The sequence below is a fragment of the Macadamia integrifolia genome, chromosome 2 (genome assembly GCF_013358625.1).
Source record: "Macadamia integrifolia cultivar HAES 741 chromosome 2, SCU_Mint_v3, whole genome shotgun sequence".
Classification (NCBI taxonomy): Eukaryota; Viridiplantae; Streptophyta; class Magnoliopsida; order Proteales; family Proteaceae; genus Macadamia; species Macadamia integrifolia.
In genome coordinates this window covers 1,818,169-1,838,725 of record NC_056558.1, presented here as the reverse complement: position 1 = coordinate 1,838,725, position 20,557 = coordinate 1,818,169, and the positions used below count along the sequence as shown (strand labels likewise).

Below are 20,557 nucleotides of genomic sequence, written 5' to 3'. Positions count from 1 at the left end.
TGATTCATATCGATTGTTTATTAATTATGTCTTGAATTCTTCACCCATTCTGGTATATTTTGATGATGATCCAAATGAGATTTTTTTATGAGATATGTGCTAATAACAACAAAGGAGTTTCGCTGAAATGACTAGGGACTAGTCACTAGTCGGACGAAACAATTAGCCTTGGTCAGGGGAGACGACTAGATGTTACAGGGTAAGAGCAGCTAGTTCTTGTCGGTGGAAATGTGGTTGGGGGAGACGATAAGTTTTTGGTCAATGCACATGTCCTTTCCCTATTATTTGTTATTGTTTTGGTATATCAATGTCCATGCATGTGCACCAGCATTTTTACAGTGTTGTACATTCCCCCAATTTTAAATCCGTCACCGGTGTTCATTAATGGTGCAGGTAAGCCAATGAGCAAATAAGTTGAGGAGATCCAGATCGCCCGCGACTTACAGATATCGGAAAAGTAGTTTTTCGGATGAAAGTAATGGAAAAGATAATCCTCTTATCAAGTAATAGAAAACTGATTCAAGGCTTTATTTTCTGCCTCTCTGAGCAAAATTAAAGCTAACATACGTAGCTTGACTGCCTGAGGCCTAAAATTTGAAAGTTGAAAAAATGTTGTATTGTTTTAGGGAAAAATGAAATGTTTTTTTATCGGAGAGTGGTCTGTACCAATGTTCCTATGTCTATTTCTCTTTTCTTTTTTTTTTTTCTTTATGAAATGACATATCTATCCTTGTTAGGGAGGAGAGAGATTGGCACATGGAGCATTGGTCAGACAAAGAACACTTTCCCCTTGTTTCAATTTTCACTAAAGAAAGAATGCTATCCGCCTGTGTTCTCTACATCTAGATAGAAGCATAGGGTGGTGGTTTAAAAAGAGGCACATAGGCATTTTTTACTACCTCTATTCAAACCACCCTGTGTCTAAGCATACAGAATACATATAAGTAGCATTCTTTCTCCCTTAATATATATATAGCATTAGATTAGAATAGGTGTGAGTTCTATTAGTTAAACTTGATGTGAAAGTTTTTAGATGCCCTTTCGATGTTGGTTTTGAAAAAAAAAAAAAGGGAGAGAGATCACCTTGTCACTTTGCCTTGCACACCAAAGGGGTGAAACAATAGAATGAATGCACATAGAAGTATAAACATAAATGAAATTTTTACTTCATGAGGTTGGTGCACTAATTTTGCATGTTCTTGTGTGCAAACATGATAGGGATCACACGACCAAACAACCTAATACCACCCCTTTAAGTTATTGGGTCTCCCACACTTAGACACCTGTGTGAAAATCAGGGGTTGTGTTCGGAATGCAGACAAGAAGCGTTCCTCCTCCCTTAAAATAAAAGAAAAAAATAAAAATAAATTAACCTAGGACTGTCGGACTGTGGCTTAAATCGCTCCTCCGCTGTCCCTCTATGACTCAGTCGACGGCAGATCTAGACCGGAAGAATGTGCCTGCAATTCAAATTGAAATTCAACTTATTTGCAATAAAGTGAGATTATCTATCAAAAAAAAAAAAAAAAAAACTTCAACTTGAAGCCCAACGCTAGATTGACCTTTTCAATTTTCAAACTAAATAATTTCCAAGTCCTAAAGAAGCCCTTTAATCGGGTCTTTTATTTATTTTTTTTTTTGTAATTTCCTTTTTTTCCCACCTTTTATTAACCGTTCTTTACTTCCCCAAAGAGAGGGTGACATCAAATTGTTGACGTCATCCAATTGCATTGATTAAATTGGCCATGATGATCTCCTTTCCAAGACTTCTTGTAATGCGAAGTCCCATACCTATTTTTCCTCCAGACTTCGGCCCCCACTCAGTCTTTTCTATGCTATGCCATACACCCAAAACACAGAGAGAGAGAGAGAGAGAGAGAGAGAGAGAGAGAGAGAGAGATTGATTTTCAAAGACGCGGTATCAGAGAAAAAAGAACTGAAAATATTAATGTTAATTAATTTAGCCAATATCACATCATCCTCATTAATTTACAATTTAGGATTCACTATTAACTACTGTTCCATTATTTGATTCGGTCGTCTCTTAATTCCTTCCTCATCGATCCGCAGCTTATATAAACCCATTTCCATCCTCTCCCAAGAGCATAAGACAGCAACTTTTGCTTCCTCATCTTCCATATAGTTTTCCTATATTTTCTCTGTAAGAGCCAATTAGCTCTTATTCTCTCCCTTTAAACACACACACAATCCTGTACTTGCACCACCTTCTTCATAATCCTCATCATCTCCTTTAACTATATCTGATCTCGTGAGAAAAGCTAGCATGGAATTTGAAAAAGCCATGGTAGGAAAGACCTATTGGCACCCAAGGACTGATGTTCCTCACCATGACAAACATCCTATTATGAGCAACAGTTCTTCCATGAGAAGCACTATTCCAGACTCCGATGCCCATATCCATCGGTCGGAGTCCTTCGGTATGCCAGACATGGGAGTAACAAAGAACGATCCTGCAGAGACCAAGTTTGAGTGGTTGCGGTCACAGTTGGTTGGACATGATGTCGATTTCGATACTCCCTTCGGACGCCGCCTTCTCACCTACGCAGACCACACCGCCTCCGGTAGAAGCCTTCAGTTCATTGAAGAATTTATCGCCAATAATGTTCTTCCTTTCTATGGTATGTTAATTTGTTTAATGTGTTATTCCCTTCATGGTCACTGCCCTTCAATACTGTTTAGTCTGTTAAATTTCATTTTGATTTCATGGTCACAGGGAACACACATACAAGTGACAGCTTCGTGGGTCACAAGACCACTAAGCTGGTGAAGGAGGCCACCAGATACATTAAGAATTGCTTAGGTGCTGGACCAGATGATGCACTTATATTCTGCGGCTCTGGCACCACTGCTGCCATCAAGCGCCTTCAAGAGGTGATGGGAATTGCAGTGCCTTCAACCATGAGAGATAGGATATTAACGAGCTTACAGAGCGAGGAAAGATGGGTGGTCTTTGTTGGGCCTTATGAACACCACTCTAACCTCCTCTCATGGCGTAATAGCTTAGCTGAGGTGATAGAGATCGGTCTTGACAATGATGGATTGATAGACATGAGAGGTCTAAGTCGGCAACTCGAGTCTTACAAAGATTCCAAACGTCCTATGTTGGGTTCATTCTCAGCTTGTAGCAATGTTACTGGAACTTACTCTGATACAAGGGCCATCGCCAGGCTTCTTCACCAACATGGAGCTTTTGCTTGCTTTGATTACGCAGCAAGGTTTGTCCATAGCTAGCTACCTACTATTCCAGTTTGTGTGTGTTTGTGCTTTGTCTTAATTAATTAAGATTCTTGTTTTGGGTATATATAGTGGTCCTTATGCGGAGATTGACATGAGATCTGGGGAGATAGAAGGGTTTGATGCTATATTCATGAGCCCACACAAGTTTGTTGGTGGACCTGGAACCCCTGGCCTCCTTTTGATGCACAAGGCCTTGTACAAGTTGAGATCTTCTGCTCCTTCTACTTGTGGAGGTGGAACTGTTGACTTTGTCAATGGTTTCAGTGAACAGGTAATTAATTAAACCCCATATTACTCCATTAAAGAGGTTGTTTTGTGATCTAATTAATCTGTAGTTATTCATTATCCAAGGAGACTAATTAGCCAATCTGCAAAATTTGATTTTGTAGCACACTTTGTATTATGAAGATGTGGAAGAAAGGGAAGATGCTGGAACTCCACCAATTGTCCAGAAGATAAGGGCAGCCCTTGCTTTCTGGGTGAAGGATTTCATTGGATACAATGTGATTGAAAACCAGGAGCATGTCTACATAAATGCAGCTCTGAAAAGGCTCCTTCCCAACCCAAACATAATGGTGTTAGGGAATACAAGTGCACCCAGACAAGCTATACTCTCTTTTGTGATTTACTCTACTACCAATTCTTCCTCTTATGACATGAAAACTGAAAATGGAAGAGGTATCAGAGGTCTTAATATGTGGGCAGAGTCAGGAAACAAGAGAGATAAACCTCTCCATGGACCTTTTGTGGCAAAGCTCCTCAATGATCTGTTTGGCATTCAAGCTCGAGCTGGGTGTGCTTGTGCTGGACCCTATGGTCACCATCTACTTGGCGTCGATGAGAATCGTTCCCTGGCTTTTCGATCTGCTATCCAAAAGGTTAGTAATATTGTTCATCATTTTCATTAATCCTCGACCATTAAAGCCCTTAAGTATTGTAACTAATTAATCTTATTGTGTATTTGGTTTGGTAGGGCTACACTGGTGTAAAACCTGGGTGGACTAGACTTAGCTTCCCTTACTACGTGTCAAGAGAAGAGTTCGAGTTCATTCTAGCTGCATTGGAGTTCATTGCAGCATATGGTCAACGGTTCCTTCCACTATACAGCTTCAATTGGAAGACTGGTAACTGGACCTTTCAATCCAAAGCTTTCATGGAGAACATAATGGGGGAGGATTACACAGTGGATTTAAGAGATTTGTCACTAATAAGTGAAGCTAAGCCTGGGATGAAGATTAATAACAATGGAACAAGGCATGACGGAGATGATCATAGTGATGATAAGAAGGTCAATGAACTACTTATTAAGAAATATGCCTACTACTTGGAGACTGCTAAGTATGTGGCAAGTTTCCTTCCAAAGTTCCCTCCCCAGAGAAGGGTTCCAAAAGATATAGATCTCAGCCTTGCGCATTTCAGGGTATAGAGTTAGCTCTCTTTCCCATCCTTGCGCATACCAAAGTATAGTTTTATTGTGATCAGGGTACTATGTGTTAAGAATCCTTAACACTACAGACATAAAATAAGAATGTATCTTGAAACAGTTGACATAGGTGACTTTCACTCATATTTTATTGTATTTTTTCCTTCACTCTAATGCTTTGAAGTGTTTTATATTTTTTAAATAATGAATTGTGCCTCACTTGCATTGTTAATTTGGAGATATGTGTGTAAATTTTCAAACAGTACAACCTCCCCCTCCCCCAAAACTCTCTTTTTCAAGGGGTTTTACGTGACTCCTATAGAAAAATATAGTTTACAGTGATATGAGTAGATGCCATTTGAACCATTCATTTTCTTTTCGTGTTACCATTTTTTATAGAAGTTATTGTATCAGCTATAGTGTCCCTACCCATGACTAACCATAAAATTGAATTTCTTTATTTTTGCCTCCTAGTTTTGAAATAATCAACATGTTCCCATTTTTTTTTTTTATTAAAGGTGTATGCGTGAGACACAATCTACTAATTGTAATTGATCCATTTCAATGGGAAGATTGCTACGTTTCGATTTATACACTCAAGGTGTCTGCTAAAAGCAAATTCAATTTTCTATTCTCCTCCATTGAATGAGCATAGCTTTTACAATTTATCAGAAAAGAAAACCCTAATTCTCATGCAGTCCTTCAGCTTACCTGATGGCTGCGATTACAAATAAAATAAAGGAAACTAAACTCGAGGTAGTCATACTTGAGATTGACTCCAAGGCACAATTACCCTAATTAAATCAAACACTGAAATAAGCAAAACCTAAATATGGAAGGGTTGATGAAGAATTCAGCAAAGGCATGTTTGAAATTCAAAACCATCCCACTGAAAAACTCTCTCCTATAAAAACCATCAAAGGTGGGCTCGTGGGGTGAGGTCTTCATGAAAATAGTCTCAAGTGGGGCTGTGGTCTTCTCCACTACCACTATTGTCCAACCTTATGTATGCTTCCTTCCAAGAATAGGACAAGAGTGTGTTGTCCATGTGGAAATCGTCCAACCAAGGAAAGGGTTACATAACACATTATTTCTATACAATAAAATTCATAACTAGGAAAGAGGGCGGCTGAAAATCGTCCCTCCCTTGCTCTCCTTGCTCTAGTTGTGACAAGAATACTTCAAAAATGAAAATTCTTCAAAGATAGGGTGGTTGCTGAAATCGTGTGAGCCATGTGGCCTTGTCCATAGTTGGAAGACTCATGAGAATCGAAAATCTAATCTCTCAAAATTCATGACTTTCTAATGCTGAAATCAGTATGGGGAATCCTTCCTTCAGTTGGAAGCCTTGCTGCTCACACATGAAGGGGGTTACTTGGTTCAGTCTACTGCTGATGTGGCCTTGCAGGACTAGGATATATGATCTTCCCCCAAGAAAATTTTAAGTTTCTATCAACAAAATAATAATATTTTTTTCTTTAAAAGATAATTTCTATTAAAATAGAAAAGATGGAAACGATAATTACAAGCTGGTAAACTTACCAGATGCATAAAATAGAAAAGAAAAATGGATTCAGCACACCCCACCTTCGACATTGTCATGTGCAGGCGAGCTAAAACTGCAAAAACAATATAGGACAAAGCCCTTTAATTATTAGTGTTATTAGCCGACCAAACAAGCTATTCGTTTGACATTGTTAATGAACAAATGGCTATTAGAAATTGTATCATGCCTTAGTTAGCAAATAATATAACCCAATTTCCAAGGTCCTTTACACAATTTTGGCCAAGGATTTTATAAATTAATATCTTATATAGTTTGTAGCAACTTCATCTTCATGTGGCATTGGCAAAATGAGAACTCCCATTCACTTTGTCAGGTTAGAAAGAAAAATTAACTATCACAATGAGGCATTTAGAGTCACAGAACACTTTATGCCCTAAACTTAGTTACAGTGGGTGAACAAAGCCATATTTCACATTGCTATACACCGCCAATCAATCATAACATTTTTAACGTCATGAATTTGCTCCACAAGATTTACCCTTTTTTAAAACTCCGGCACATCATTTTATATATATATATATATATATATTTGGGTAGACATTGAAATGGACAGGTCCATAACAAAGGCTAGTTTCAATGGCTCCTAGAATAGAATCATTAAAATCAAGGAATCTTTGGTCACGAAGGGCTAACAGGAGGGAAGTATTAAGTCTTTCACGATGAAGTGGTTTGATCGCCACCTGAACAAGGCCAATATGAACATAATTAAATTTGTGGTTTTGGTAAAGATCCTGTAAAGACCTGGGATCAAAAAGGGTAATCTCTTTGGTTTCTGGGGTGAAGTTGATGGTTTGTTCGACGGTTTTGATGGTCTCGAACGAGAACCAATATTTATCATAAACTTATTTTTGTGAGATCTTTGGCATATCCCATTTTGGCAGTCTTCTGTCTAGGTTTGTTATTTGTTCATCATTATAGAGCACATTAGAACTTGTGCTCGCCTCACTTGCCGATCTCATCGACATGGAGCGGGATAGACGATTCATTGGTTGAGATTGCTTAAGCTTGGGGTAACCTTCTAGATTTAGTCATTTGACAAGTTATATCCAACTTAATTTGGGCACAAAATTTAAGTCTCCAGACCATAGGTGATCAACTTTCACGAGTTGAATGCCTTGTCCAAACTAAGCTGTCATAATATATATATATATATATATATATTTTGGTAGAAAACACATCATAACATAAAAGTTAGGAGAAAAGAACACTACCTGGTCTGCAATCATGCATTCTGCACCCAGACAGAGCGGTAGTGAAACAACAATCTCACCCCTTTGTTGGATGCTTGAGCTCTTGGCATAGCGTTCTCTCTCCCTGAAGGTTATATCAAGTCATTGCAGGACTGTCTACCTTCTTTTTTGATATTTAAATCACAAAGATACATAAAAAAAAAAATAATAATAATAGTAAAAAAAAACATCTAACCTTTGATTTTTTTTTTTTGGTAAGATAAGCCTTTGAAGATTACTCTTATCAAAATTTAAGTAAATAAAATAGGGCAACGGTTCTGAGTTTACAAAGTAGACTACGCACCCAGACATAGTTTATTTTATATTGAAAAGAAAAAAGAAAAAATCTTGTGTCTAGGCAAAGACTACACTGTAGGCTCAGAGACACTTATCCCATAAAATAAAACCCAACCTATTCTTTTGAACATCCTGTATCTTTTGGAGTGTATGACATAAAGGAATATTCTACCCCCACCCCACTCAAAAAAGGAATATATATCTATACACACATATATATATATATATATATATGACATAAAGGATTCAATCCAGTTCTCACTTATCCCATAAAATAAAACCCAACCTATTCTTTTGAACATCCTGTATCTTTTGGATTGTATGACATAAAGGAATATTCTACCCCCACCCCACTCAAAAAAGGAATATATATCTATACATATATATATATATATATATATATATGACATAAAGGATTCAATCCAGTTCTTAAATCAGTTTATAGACTCAACATAGATGTTTCCTTAGGCTTTGTTTGGTTGTTTTTAATTTTTTGTTAACATTTTATGTTAAAATAAACGATACAAAACCCTACTTTATATAAAATTTTCCTTTTTGGTTTTGAGTTTTGTTTTCAGACATGGTAGTGTATGTACATGATCACCCTTTATCCAATGGGGCTGAAAATGGTATTGCACTTTATTCTCTCTAGGTCTTAGGCATCTCAACACACATCTGACGGTTTAGAAGACCTTGGGTGCATGCCTGGGTTACTCAACATGTCATGGAATGCCCCATTGTTCCAAAACGACTGGAGAGAATCTAAATTTCATATTCTTACGCTTGTCAAACCACTGTTTCATCATACCATTATGGTGGGTCACCTTAATACTTAAGAAATCATGCCTTATATGAACGTCCACATTTTGTCTAGCTACGAACAAGATTGGCCCTTGGGGCAAAGTGATGTGAATTAATCTGATATTGAGAAAACAAAAGCAAAATGCTAAAGATTTATGTGTTTGCTGCTAAATCCACCCCAATCCACCAGGCCCCATGGGGCCCAATGCCCTTTCAAACCACAATAATGTGGGCCCACCTTAGCACCCCAACAAGTTTGACCGTACAATTCTACATGGGAACATGCTCTCGGCTTGCTTGTGTGACTGGAGAAGCTCATAGATCATAAGGCACAGCCCACATGACTCTTTGAATCTGGAAGTTGCCAAGAATATGTGCGAGGGCGCAAGGTGCATGCATATGCATGCAGCTCTTTTCGTGATCCGGAGTGTATGTAACGCGTATGGACTCCTTTCGCTTTCTTCATTCTGCATTTCTTTATGGAATTTTGGGAGAAGTGTTAAGTCATAGTTGATTTTGACATTTCAATTCGTTTGGCTACAATACAGCTCCGTTGATTTAATCAATGTGACAATTGGAGTTTCCAAAATTGGAATGAAATAGTGTTATGCTGATCACCATTTGCATTTTTATCCCACACGTGCCTAATATATTTATTCCGGCACTTGTTTGAGAAAACACTCTCCATTCCTCAAAATTTTTTAGGTGGTTTCTATTCAGTTTGGATCAGGTTTTCGTATGAGAATCATTCTTGTATGGTGGCTGATGACTCTGATTCATACATAAAATCCACTCAATATGAAAACCTAATGTAAGAAGATAGAGAACTAGTGAATTCTATGTGTGGATCAGGCATTGTACGAAAATCCACCATACGAGGACCTAATTCGGACTCATTTCGATCTATTGATGTTCAAATGAAATTTATTGGATATGGTGTTCTTATTTTTATCAATCTAGTCTAGTATATTTAGTCAAATATATAAGAGTGTCAATTTTTAGCTCGAACTAGTTAAGTTAACCTATGGAGAATCCTAAAAAACTAGATCAAAACTGGAAATCAAACCCAAGAGAACTGATTAGAAAAAAAAAAAAAAAAAAAAGGACCTAATTAACCAGTTGGCATCCCTAAGTTGCCATTAGGTTAGTACCGGAGTGGGTTTTTCGTATTATGACCCGAAAAGCTGAAATGCTTGGTGTAACACTCTTAATTAGTTCCGTAGCTTCAATAGTAGTAGATGAAAATTTGATTGGTACCAAATTTTGTAACCATGTTATCCTCATCATCAATTGTAAATCGGAGTCATATCAAGCAAATGTTACATTCTGTCGTCTTTTTTTTTTAATAGAAAAATCTCAAAAATCTATAAGAGTAATGTATAAAGGGGCAATTTCTATACATTGTAGGTCACATTACAAGATGGATTATCAAATTTGATAGATTCCATAGCAAGTGAGTCTTAGAATGAATTTGGAATATATTCTTGAGATGTATTTTAAGTCGATAATACATTCTAAGATGATAAAAACAATTACAATTATCATCAATGCATTATTTACTTAAATTGTATAAAAAATAGGGACTTAATATATATATATATATATATATTTATTCAATGATTTTTCAAACCTTTACCCATACAAAAATTCTCCGAAGCCTTTTGGATCATGTTGTGGTGGAAGATAAAGCATTTTTCATATAAAAAATTGTGAGGGGTTCTAAAAGGCACATAGCCCTGCACTAGTTAACACAAGACCAATGTGAGCATTAGTAAGAACATCTGTATGAATAGAATTTCCACATTTATGAAGAATGAGTGCGATCATTTTACCTCCACCGTGTTTTGACATAGAAGCCACGTTGCCCGTTTAGGCTTTTTTTTTTTTTTTTTTTCCATAATTTTAAATTATGAGTCTTATGAGCAAGGCTTCAAGTATTAGAATTGGATTAAAGAAACTGCACCTAGATTGGCGACAGCACCGAGTGCCAAGTTACCAACCCATCGTATTGGCCCAATCAATGTAAAGTTCTTAATGAAAAAAAAAAAAAAGTGTGAAAATGGGGAGCTCCTATGTATATTGGGTCTGACCCATTCCATTTTTGTCTGCTGGTCCAAAATCCAACACTTACAGTCGGGTCCTGGCCGTGGTGGCGACATTTACCATAACATAATCAGTCTAGCTCTAAACCGGTGATAGTCAAAAACGGTGGGAGAAGTTGAATTTTGAGAAAACCAGACTTCTTCTCTCCATTAAATATTTCAGAATTCAAAGTCGTAGATGACATAATCTATGAAATATACCTTCAACCCACCATAAAATTTGTTATTTTAATCCTCTATATATATACAAACCCATCTCCTCATCACCTCTCCCAACACAAACACTTTCTTCCTTGCTCTTCATTGCTTTTGCCCCCTTAAGATATTCGATTTCACTAGCTAGCTATTTTCTTTTTAGATCTTTCTGTAGCCATATCCCTACTCTGTAGTTCTTTGTTCTTTCATCATCTTCATCAATAGTAATTAGCTGTTTTCCGGTGAAAGAGACATGGAATTAGAACAAGCCATGGTTGGAGAGACCTACTGGCACCCAAGGGCCGTGGCTAACCACGACAAAGACCCCATTCTGATCGTCAGTTCTTCCATGAGAAATACTATTCTGGACTTTGAGATTGAGGCGTCTCAGAATGATTCTACAGAGATCAAACTCGCATGGTTGAGATCACAAGTGATCGGACACCATTTGGAATTTGAAACTCCATTTGGAAAACGTCTTCTCACCTATGCCGACCATACTGCCTCTGGGAGGGCTCTTCAATACATTGAAGACTTCATCTCCAATAGTGTTCTTCCTTTCTATGGTAATGCCACTTAATTGGCGTGACCTAGCTTGGCTAGCTTGGTTAATTAATACCTCCTCTAAGTCCACCATGATGAAATGCTAATTAAGAGTTCATTTTGATGTTGTTTGTGTAGGGAACACACATACAAGTGACAGCTACGTGGGCCACAAGACCACTAAGATGGTGAAGGAGGCCACCAGATACATCAAGACTTGCTTAGGTGCAGGACCAGATGATGCACTCATATTCTGCGGCTCTGGCACCACTGCGGCCATCAAGCGCCTTCAAGAGGTGATGGGTATCACAGTGCCTTCAACCATGAGAGATAAGATATTAACGAGTCTACAGAGCGAGGAGAGATGGGTGGTCTTCGTTGGGCCATACGAGCACCACTCTAACCTCCTCTCATGGCGCAATAGCCTAGCTGAGGTGATAGAGATTGGTCTCAACGATGATGGATTGCTTGACATGCAAGCTCTGAGGCACCAACTTGAGGCTCACAAGGATTCCAACCGTCCTATGTTGGGTTCATTCTCAGCTTGTAGCAATGTTACTGGAATCTACTCTGACACTGGTGCCATTGCCCGGCTTCTTCACCAATATGGAGCTTTTGCTTGCTTCGACTATGCTGCAAGGTTGGTGCCCATATCTATATATTAACATTCCCAGTACTTATTCATCAAATTGTTATTACTATTAACTATATAATAAGGGGTCAATTTCCAGCCTGAACCGGTCTGACCAATTGAAACTGTCCGGTTTAGACCGAACCAAATAGTAACCTTATCAGTTTGGTTTCACTTTGGGATTTAATGAGACTGGTAGAAGCAGTAACTAAAAACTGCACCAACTCGAACCAGTATATAATCCCTACAGAAACCGATAAAAACTATTTTTTTCAGTACTTTCTAAAGGCACCCTTACAATCAGTCCTAAATCGGTTCAGCAACCAAAATGAAATTGAACCAAACCAACCGATTGACACCCCTTTTATATATATATATATATATATTCTCTTGTGCTCCAGTTGATGGTTAAGACTTATAGAATGATATCATGTTTTTATTGGCACAGTGGTCCTTACGTGGAGATCAACATGCGTTCAGGAGAGCTGGATGGCTATGATGCCATATTTCTAAGCCCACATAAGTTCCTAGGTGGGCCTGGAACCCCTGGCATCCTTCTGATGAACAAAGCTTTGTACAAGTTGAGTTCTTCTGCCCCTTCTACTTGTGGAGGTGGAACTGTTGATTTTGTCAATGGCTTCAGTGAAGAGGTATATAAATAATCAACCCCAATACCTTCATTAATCCAAACAGTACTTGGCTTTTATGGTCCTGGCTTAATTAGCTAATCTATTTATTAACTCGATCCATTAATTGCAGCAAACATTGTATTATGAAGATGTAGAAGAGAGGGAAGATGCTGGAACTCCACCCATCATTCAGAAGATAAGAGCAGCAATGGTTTTCTGGGTGAAGGACTTCATTGGTTATACCGTGATTGAAAACCAGGAAGATGCATATATAAAGGCAGCTCTTGAAAGGCTTCTTCCCAACCCAAACATATCAGTGTTAGGGAATACAAGTGCAAGGAGACAAGCCATTCTTTCTTTTGTTATTTACTCTACCACAAATTCTTCCTCCCACAATTTGGAAACACAAATTGAAGCTCTTAGAGGAAGATCAAGAGGCCTTAATATGTGGGCAGAGTCAGGAAACAAGAAAGAGAAGCCTCTTCATGGGCCTTTTGTGGCAAAACTCCTCAACGATCTCTTCGGCATTCAAGCTCGAGCTGGGTGTGCTTGTGCTGCACCCTATGGTCACCATCTACTCGGTGTGGATGAGGCTCGTTCTCTAGCCTTTCTGTCTGCTATCCAAGAGGTCAGTACTAGTTCATCCATCTTTCTTGAAGCATAAGATTATATTAGAGCAAACAAGAAAAAAATACGAAAATAAGCAGACAATAGATTCGCACAATACAAAGATTTAAAGAGATTCATACACCGGTGTGGTGTGCTATGTCCTCGGGTGAAGAAGAAGATGTTTCACTATGTAGAAGAGAGATTACACCCAAGCAGCAACAAGAAAACTAGCCCTGAAATCCAAGCTCGAAAAAAACTCAAAAATACAATGACATTCTCAACAAGACAATAGTGCATTATATACTCCAAGTTGCGGGTCGATCCGGTCAAACGTAGCCCCCGTACCCATTATCGGCCCAGCCTCTCTGCTTCCATCACAGATCTCAAAAAATTTCCTATGCGGGTCGCTACTAAAATATGTCGGAGCAGGTAAATCTTCAGAATAGGTCAAGAATTCGAGACAAACTCAACATGTTACAAATAATAAACCAGCTTTTCGATCAATTGGAAGTAGGAGCATCAAAACTTGGCCCAAACCAACCAGTTCAAGCCTGAAACCGGGCCGATCCATTACTAAGCATTTTGGGTTAATTAGTCAATTAGACCATTTAAAGTCCAATTAACCTGATTAACTTGAGTCTGATTATCGATTTAACAAATAAAAATATGTCCATGCCCTGACCTATGGAGCCCATTACCCAAATGGGTGAAAACGATGTGAAACCAATTAGGCCCTACCTGACCAGTTGACACCCATAATTGAAAGTCAGGAGCTCCTAATGGTTTAGATAAAAGTTAGTTGATTTGATTATTGATTTTATTATTGTAACTAACATAATTTCTTCTACTTTGCAGGGCTACACTGGTGTAAAACCTGGATGGACAAGAATTAGTTTTCCTTATTACATGCCAATAGAAGAGTTTGAGTTCATTCTAGCTGCATTGGAATTCATTGCAAAATATGGTCAGCGCTTCCTTCCACTCTATAGCTTCAATTGGAAAACAGGTACTTGGACCTTTAAATCCAGAGCTTTCATGGAGAATATACTAGGGGAAGATTCTTCACTTGATTCAGAAGACTTTTCTCTGATGGAAACTAAGCCAGAGACAAACTACTATGGATCAAGGGCTGATGGCAGTGATTACATTGAGAAGAAGACACGTGGGGTGATTAGTAGATATGCCTCCTACTTGGAGAAGGCTAAGTATGTGGCAAGTTTCCTACCAAAGTATCCTCCACAACGTAGGATTCCAAAAGAAATTGACCCTAGCCTAGCATATTTTAGGGTATAAAGTTGGCTTGGTCACCCAATTTTGCACATCTAAGGATACAAAAAAATTCCTTTTTGGTTTAATTTTAGGGGGACTTTACTAATGTTAAGGATCCCTAACATGTCCTCCTTAATTCTTTCATATTGAATGGTCCACATTTTCTTCATTCTTTCATGTACTATTTTGTACTTTTCTTTCTGAACAGTAATAACAATCAAATATTTTTATTGTTCTTAAATTTTAGAGTTTTAATTATAATGTGATATTAATATTTCATATTTCATTTGTTGGGGTTATTGTAGTGGGCTTGGGCCTAAATAGAAGAATATCTTTGTACTCTTTCCAAGCCAAAGCCCGCACTGTTGACCGTCGCTTATTTTCCTAGGGTGATTGGTCACCTGCTGGTGAGCTAGCCTGTATAAAGGTGGGGAAAAAGGTTTCAAAGGGTATTTATGCATTTTTATTTGGGTAGAAACTATGTGTATTTATGCAATGAATGGGTGAGTTAATATTACAAACATTATTTTTGGGACAGTTTCAATCAAAGGGCCATGGGCCAACTAGGGTGGCAGCCCAAAGGCTGCTGGGTGGCGTCCCAACTCAAGAAAGGGCAGACAGGGAAAGAGGGGAGGGGAGGGGAGGGGAGGGGATCCCATCTTGGGGGCGAGGGGTGGGGGGAGGACTCGAACTCTAGAGGTATCAGTTAATGGAAGGTTACTTTGACAAACAGGTCTAAACCAACTGTGCTTAGTACAGAAGACAAAATTCAAATGCTTATTTACTAGGCTGTTAGTCTTCCCAATAAAAGAGGGTTTTGAACTTAGACCATAACTATAACCCAATAAGACAATTTAATTGATGAATTACGTAAGGTTTCTATTTATGTTACGTAAGTGTTTAGTTTTCAAAAAAAGGAAAAAGTTACATCAAGTTATTCGGTTTATTCGGTTAAAATCATGGATTCTTGACATAGATCTAGATCCGGACCCAAACCAAAATTATGAACTCTCATTTCAGATCCAGGATATAACCATATTATAATCGATTTGATTCGATTCAGAGTATTCGACCTAGAACTGAATTCAGTTTTTGATTTCGATTCCAATTTGACAGCCTTAGCGCTTAGCAACTGTAGGCTAGATTTTAAACATGATACGCCCTTTTTAACCTGTCTTTTCTTTTCTTTTTTCAAGTTGAAATTTGATACCATCTCTCCTCATTAACACGTTGAGAGTAAAGATCACCAGCTTCCTAACTACGCAATTGTTTTATAATGAAATTCACAATATTTTTCTTTAACATTTCAATATCATGGAATTCAAAGGGAGGAAAACTTGACTACGTTTTTGGGTGGAAGACAAATAATTTGGAATCATCTTTTTATTCAAATTTTAATAATTCGCAGGCTATTATTACTCATATTAGTAGAAAAAGGAAATTAAATACAATACAACAACAGATCTATGGTTAGGGAGCTATCATGGATGACCTTAATAATATAAAGGACCCATAACAAATTCCCTTACCATAAATAACATAGGATACAAAAAAATGCTTAAGATTGGGAGAGAGATCCAATCTTAAACCTTAAACCCTAAACCCTAAAATGAGCAAGACTGAGGTCTATTTCTTTAGGAACCTTACGTTGGGGAGGAAACTTTGGAAGAAAACTGGCCACATACTTTGCAGTTTCTAAGTAGGAGGCATATTTACTAATCACCTCAATGGTCTTCTCATGATCACCATAACTGTTGTCCCCATCCTTTAATCCACTAGTGTTCTTGTTGTCCATCCCAGGCTTGGATTCGCTTAGCGACAAAATACTCAAGTCTATGGTATAATCTTCCCCTAGTAGATTCTCCATGAAAGCTCTTGATTTGAAACTCCAGTTTCCATTTTTCCAGTTGAATTTATAGAGAGGTAGGAACCGCTGGCCATAGGTTGCGATAAATTCGATTGCGGCTAGAATGAACTCAAACTCCTCAGTTGATAAGTAGTAGGGGAAGCTAACTCTAGTCCATCCTGGTTTTACACCAGTGTAGCCCTGCAAGAGAAAAGAAAGTAATTGAAGGGACTTAATTTTGACAATGAAAATGATTAATCAAATAGATTTGGTTAACTGAATTAAAATTAAGGCATTAAGGGTTTTAGATATCCAGTTTATCCAATAGGGCTTAAGTTTGAACATCTTACACCCTAAACTATGGGAAAAAAAATTTCCTATCACCTGGGTGCCCAGTAATTGCATGCGTTGAAATGAAATAATCTCTTTCTGAGTGGATTTGCAAATAACCCCTTAAATTTTAGTATTTTTCAAAATATTTTTTTTAATCACAGAGGTTGAGATTCCATTTTGACGCCTACAATTATGGACAGCAGGAACCCGAGTAAGAGTTTGAAAAATTTGTCGCTAAAGTATGTGCTTGTCTCTTTGGAGGATGAAATTTTTTGGTCTTTTGGACATTTGTCTAATGGGAAGCTATCTATGAACAAGACCTTTTGAGTGTTTCAATTTGGATATATATATATATATATATATATATGGCCTCTCTATGGTCAAATCACTGCTTTTAAAAGCTGCCTATGTTCTCTAGATCTATATGAAATCCATGCGGTCCTACATGCAAAGCTCATTAATGAAAAATCTAGACTTTAGGGAGGGGATTAGGTTTAACAATAGGGTCATTAAATAGGCCAGGTGAGTGATGACATCCTATTTGTAAATTCTGAAGCAATAATGAGCAACAAGGGTTTTGATGGAGGTAAGATCAGCTTCTTTTACATGGGACTCCACCGCCAAAGGGTTATGAACATTTAATGTTCTATTGATTCATGATCTGTTACTTTATGAACGGTGAGATCCCATGTGTTACAATGTGAAAAGAGGATCCAGGCTCGTTTTTAACTTACCATTTGGATAGCGGAGCGAAAGGCTAGTGATCGAGTCTCCTGGACACCAAGTAAATGATGACCGTAGGGTGCAGCACAAGCGCAGCCTGCTCGAGCTTGGATGCCGAAGAGATCATTGAGGAGCTTCGCCACGAAAGGGGCATGGAGAGGCTTGTCTCTCTTGTTGCCTGACTCTGCCCACATATAAAGATCTCTGCTACTACCTCTTCCATCATCACCATAAGCATAAGCTCCATTTTGATCATTTTTCATATCATCATAAGAGGGAGAATTGGTTGTAGAGAAAATCACAAAAGAGAGGATAGCTTGTCTTGGTGCACTTGTATTCCCTAAAACCCATACGTTTGGATTTGGTAGAAGCCTTTTGAGGGCTGCCCTTATGTACAAATGTTCTTGGTTTTCAATCACATCATAACCAATGAATTCCTTCACCCAGAAAACCATTGCTGCTCTTATCTTCTGAATGATTGGTGGAGTTCCTGCATCCTCCCTCTCTTCCACATCTTCACAATACAATGTGTGCTGTAGATTAATCAAGTAATTAATCATGGATATATTAGATTAGCTAATTTAATTATGAATTAATCATCAAAACAAAATGGGGTAATATAAAATGAATTACCTCATCACTGAAGCCATTGACAAAATCAACAGTTCCACCTCCAGAAGTAGAAGGGGCAGAAGATCCCAACTTATACAAGGCCTTGTTCATAAGAAGAATGCCAGGGGTTCCTGGTCCACCTAGGAACTTATGTGGGCTCAGAAAAATTGCATCATAGCCTTCTACCTCTCCTGATCTCATGTCGATCTCTACATAAGGACCACTATTTGTACCAACCAAAGATCTAATTTCAGTTTTAAAAAAAAAGTTATTAATTAAAGAATAATTGATTCTTAGAGAACAGAGAGATGAACTAGTGTTACCTTGCTGCGTAATCAAAGCAAGCAAAAGCACCAAATTCATGAAGAAGACGAGCAATGGGTCTTGTTTCAGAATAAATTCCAGTTACATTGCTACAGGCTGAGAATGAACCCAACATGAAACGATTGGAATCCTTGTAAGCCTCAAGCTTTGACCTCAAAGCTCTCATGTCTAGCAATCCTTCATTGTCAAGGCCAATTTCTATCACCTCAGCTAGGCTATTACGCCATGAGAGGAGATTGGAATGGTGCTCATATGGTCCAACAAAGACCAACCATCTCTCTTCACTGCTTAAGCTCTTGATTACCCTATCTCTCAAGGTTGAAGGCACTGCAATTCCCATTACCTCTTGGAGCCGCTTGATCGCCGCTGTAGTGCCAGAGCCACAGAATATGAGTGCATCGTCCTTTCCTGCACCTAAGCAACACTTGATGTATTTGCTGGCCTCCTTCACCATCTCGGTTGTCTTGTGACCCACGTAGCTATCACTTGTATGTGTGTTCCCTATACATTCAGAATGAAATATGGGTTACGGATTGGGAGATCGAGTCAAGAACACACTCTTCTAGCTAGGTGTATAAACACAAGAAATAGAAAGAATTCGCCAAGGAAAAGTAATGTGATCAACATATATATACCATAGAAAGGAAGAACATTATTGAGAATGAAGTTTTCGACGCAGCGAAGGCCTCTGCCAGAAGCGGTATGGTCAGCATAAGTGAGGTTTCGTTTTCCAAAGGGAGTATCGAATTCGACATTTCTTCCAATCAATTGTGATTGTAACCATTCGAATTTGGTCTCTTGAGGATCGGCCTTTGTAACTCCCATTAATTCAAGAACCACCTTAAAGGATTGAGATTGATAATGGATATTATGTTCATGATCTGGTTCTAGAACACTAGTTTTTACAGATAAATGGGAATTCATAGCAGGATAGCTGTCGTGGCGGCCTTCCATCCTTGGGTGCAATTAGGCCTTTCTTACCATAAGAGTTATCATTTATTTAAGAAATGACAGTGATTGATTATTGAAGACGGTGGAAGAGAGTATACGTAAACGATGAATAAGCAATTGAAGGTGATGGAAGTCAATGGTTAATGGCGAAAGAAATGGATGAACCTGAGAAAGAAGACGAAGGTAGTTGTTGTATATAGACTATAGATTGTGGAGGATGAGTCTACAATACAAGTAGTAATATTAAATGAAAGATGGATTAATTTATTTAAGGAGGAGATTTTTCTGTCTGGTACGTGTAGGGGTCAGTGAGATCAATCACCCGTGGAAGCATCAATGAGGGTGAGATTTTTTCTTTGATAAAGAGTGGGCCAGTTGTTTTGCAGGGTCTTGTGTCTGCGCGCACAAGATCCATGCTCCTACGCAGGCTCCTTTTGGCCTTTAATGAATTAGTTTTCCTCATACGTTCGACTTGATTCCTTTAAACTTTATAAATAATATAGTCAGAAATTGGTTCTTTGTTTTAAGAGTGTCAATTCTAGGCCTTTACCAGAGAGTATGGATAGCTTCTCATATAAGAACCATTTTCAATCGTACGAATCTTGATCAATAGGGCTGGATTCCATTCTATATGTGTGGATCTCATACGAGAACCTAACCCGCACTCAATACCAGATAGTCCCACATGGGAATCCAGAGATCAACTTATACCATTTATTAAACGGGCTAGGCTTAAGCCTACATCAAATATTATTCAATCGTTCTTGTAGCGAAGGTCAATCCCATATGAGAACCTGATCTCCACTCAATACTGGATAGTCCCACATGGGAATCCAGAGATCAGCTTATACAATTTATCAAACAGGCTAGGCTTAAGCTTACATCAAATATTATAAATAGGTATAGGTGTGTACCTATACCTAACCGACCATTTATAAATTATGGAGAATTAGTATACAATTGTAGTAATAATATTATATGAAGATAGAATTTAATTAATTAGATTTCTTCATATGTTCTACTCGACCGCGTTTAGACTTTATAGATATCTAGTGGGGAAAAGGTTCTTGGTCGTCCCAACATTTCTGAATTAAATTTCTCTGTTTCCAGCAAGAATCTATCTATAGAAGATGACATCGTCTCAGAGAAAAAAATTATGAAATTGATTAAGACTGGAACAATAACAAAGTTGCAGGCGTGTTGTCTGAAGATAGC

The 20,557-nt window shown here is 38.1% G+C and overlaps 3 protein-coding genes across 3 annotated transcripts; 2 read left to right on the top strand and 1 right to left on the bottom strand.

Annotated features, from left to right (window-relative positions):
- Positions 1–2,347: 2,347 nt before the first annotated feature.
- Positions 2,348–4,781, top strand: LOC122089320 (probable cysteine desulfurase). The gene is made up of 5 exons (XM_042658962.1): positions 2,348–2,639; positions 2,735–3,236; positions 3,328–3,529; positions 3,648–4,136; positions 4,232–4,781. Exons 1-5 carry the CDS (start codon positions 2,366–2,368, stop codon positions 4,682–4,684), a joined length of 1,920 nt encoding a protein of 639 aa, XP_042514896.1. The 5' UTR covers positions 2,348–2,365; the 3' UTR covers positions 4,685–4,781.
- Positions 4,782–11,125: 6,344 nt separating this feature from the next.
- On the top strand, positions 11,126–14,577 carry LOC122091910. Its single transcript, XM_042662156.1, has 5 exons — positions 11,126–11,438; positions 11,554–12,055; positions 12,495–12,696; positions 12,806–13,303; positions 14,140–14,577. The coding sequence occupies exons 1-5, from the start codon at positions 11,126–11,128 to the stop codon at positions 14,575–14,577; spliced, it is 1,953 nt and encodes a 650-aa protein (XP_042518090.1).
- A 1,350-nt stretch (positions 14,578–15,927) lies between these two features.
- LOC122088496 (probable cysteine desulfurase) lies at positions 15,928–19,308 on the bottom strand. The gene is made up of 5 exons (XM_042657780.1): positions 19,027–19,308; positions 18,391–18,892; positions 18,089–18,290; positions 17,467–17,988; positions 15,928–16,600 (listed from the first exon to the last, which is right to left on the bottom strand). Exons 1-5 carry the CDS (start codon positions 19,214–19,216, stop codon positions 16,151–16,153), a joined length of 1,866 nt encoding a protein of 621 aa, XP_042513714.1. The 5' UTR covers positions 19,217–19,308; the 3' UTR covers positions 15,928–16,150.
- Positions 19,309–20,557: the final 1,249 nt, after the last annotated feature.